The sequence below is a fragment of the Galeopterus variegatus genome, unplaced genomic scaffold (genome assembly GCF_000696425.1).
Source record: "Galeopterus variegatus unplaced genomic scaffold, G_variegatus-3.0.2 Scaffold4571, whole genome shotgun sequence".
NCBI lineage: Eukaryota > Metazoa > Chordata > Mammalia > Dermoptera > Cynocephalidae > Galeopterus > Galeopterus variegatus.
Genome location: NW_007730682.1, coordinates 186,305 through 188,424, shown reverse-complemented (window position 1 = coordinate 188,424; position 2,120 = coordinate 186,305). Strand labels below are relative to the sequence as shown.

The window sequence follows — 2,120 nt, the reverse complement described above, 5'->3', positions numbered from 1 at the left end:
GGCTTTTAGGTTGTTGCCATATTAACTCAGCCATCAAAAAAAAAAAAAAAAAAGAACAGGTTTCATGCCAGTATGGATTAAAAGCTTTTGTTCTGTCTCTCCATTGTGACTTTGAGAGACAGGGGTGACTTGAGCTCTTTCCAGGAGACTGGGCAAGAGGAGGTGAGAATCTTAGCATAAATGTTAAGCATAGTCCATCTGCAGGGACAAGGGGAACTCTGTTATGGAAGCCCCACCTGAAGCCCTTGTTTTAGTGAGGCTAAGCCAGTACCATAAATGAGAATGAGAGACTATTCCATTCTCACTGGTGTCCTATATGCCATCTGAATTAATGACACACACTCTCCTCACATACCCTCCCAAGGAAAGGCCAATAAGGAAAGTGACAAAGAGCTCATGGCTTTAATTCTAGCTATAAGCTCTGCCGTTTCCTTGCCCCCTTCCCCAGTGATTGTCTTTATACTCCTGAGTGGGTCCAAGAGTAGCTACTGCCTCTAAGGTATTCTAACAGTGGTGCCCTAAAGCCAACATCTTTGCAGGCCTCATGCAGAACAAGAGGTAGTCTGAGTATCAATTACATATGCCTTCCTCATGGAGGCTCACACCAAATTTTAAACATTTATAAATATATTGAATTTTAAAAAATCAGGTTGTTATATAAAAATAAATTTCAAATAACAATAAAAGTAAAACATCAGTATTAAAGAGCATACCGCAGTACCCTGGGGTTCCACATACTGTCTTCATGAGCACTTGATGTTCCACAATTTTAGAGAGTCCAAAATCAGCTAACAACACAAGAAAAACATTTAATGAAGCGAGTCTTTTCTCAGCTTTTATAAGATGACAAAATACTTCTGTTATTCAAAAATTAACTCATTTGTTTGCTTTAAATTTGATGGTGGAGTGGATGTTGGTATAAGAGGAAGCTAAAAAAAAATTCAAGCCTTTCTTTAAATCGAAGAAAAATATAGCTCCCAAATGTGCTTATAAACAAATCTATAATCTTTGCTCTTCTTTACAATTCCCAGCTTTTAACAAATAAGATACATTTTTCTTAAGGTAACAGTTGTAATAGTTATATTTTGTCTAGTGTTATTAATTCTGAGACTTATACAACAGTAACTCTACAGGACAATATAGAAGCAGTAATATAATTCAGAATCTTTTATCCATTGGGAGAGATTAAAAAATTAGACTTTTCATAAAAATCATGGAAATAGGCAGATATATCAAAAGTTTTATTTTGCTTGAAAATAAATAATGTCATTTCTTAGTGTATTTGGCCAATAAGAATTTACTCTTACATGAAGAAAATAAAAATTGTTTTGTAGTAATCCTTTTTATTTATTCCTTAGAATATTACCTAAGTACAATATTATCAAAAGTTGCTGCCATTATGATCTACTTGCTGGGCTACATCTCTCTTGCTCAGGAAGCATCAGGAAACTGTCCAAGGCCATTCTTCAAGAGAGGCAGGTGCAGAATAGATGCCATTTTAGGCTTCAAAGTTAAACCCACTTTTCCGCAGAGGTGCTTGATCCTTATCAGTGAAAGCAGCAGGAAGCCCTTCAGAAAGAAAGGCTCTCCTACCTAAATTAGTATCTATCCATCCATTTAAAGAAATGTCTTTAAGAATCAAATCTTTGAAAGTCACGTCAAAGGAAATGGAAACTCCCTGCTGTCCACTGCCTTTCACGAGTGATTATGAGAACAAGCTGGCTGCCCAGCAGGACTTTCAGGATTTTTTCTTTAGGTTCTTGCATTCATAAAGCACATTATGTTGTCTGAGCTCTTCCATGATATGAACAACTTAATTTTCAAAGGTGTTAACAATTGTAAATGCAGTGAACTCATCAGATTAGCACTACAAAGGACAGCACCAGAAGAGCAATGACCTTCAGAGGATTTAATACAGATTCACTAAAAAGAATTTTTAATTTTTCTTGTAAATGAAAATTTGCTTTGTAAGGGACATGGAAAGTAACATTTAATATATATTTAATCTATATGTTTTTATTTAAAGGTTTCTTTTGATAGATCAGAATTTTCCAAATTTTGTGTGTGTGTGTGTGTGTGTGTGTGTGTGTGTGTGGCTGGTCAGTTCAGGGATTGAACCC

The 2,120-nt window shown here is 35.6% G+C and overlaps 1 protein-coding gene across 1 annotated transcript in view; it reads right to left on the bottom strand.

The window, feature by feature from the left end:
• The window catches only part of CAMK4 (calcium/calmodulin-dependent protein kinase IV), a 159,266-nt gene that overhangs the window by 36,569 nt on the left and 120,577 nt on the right, over positions 1–2,120 (bottom strand). Inside the window, exon 7 of the mRNA XM_008587851.1 lies at positions 714–788. Within this exon, the coding sequence (XP_008586073.1) occupies positions 714–788 (75 nt within the window). The remainder of the gene's footprint in view (positions 1–713; positions 789–2,120) is intronic.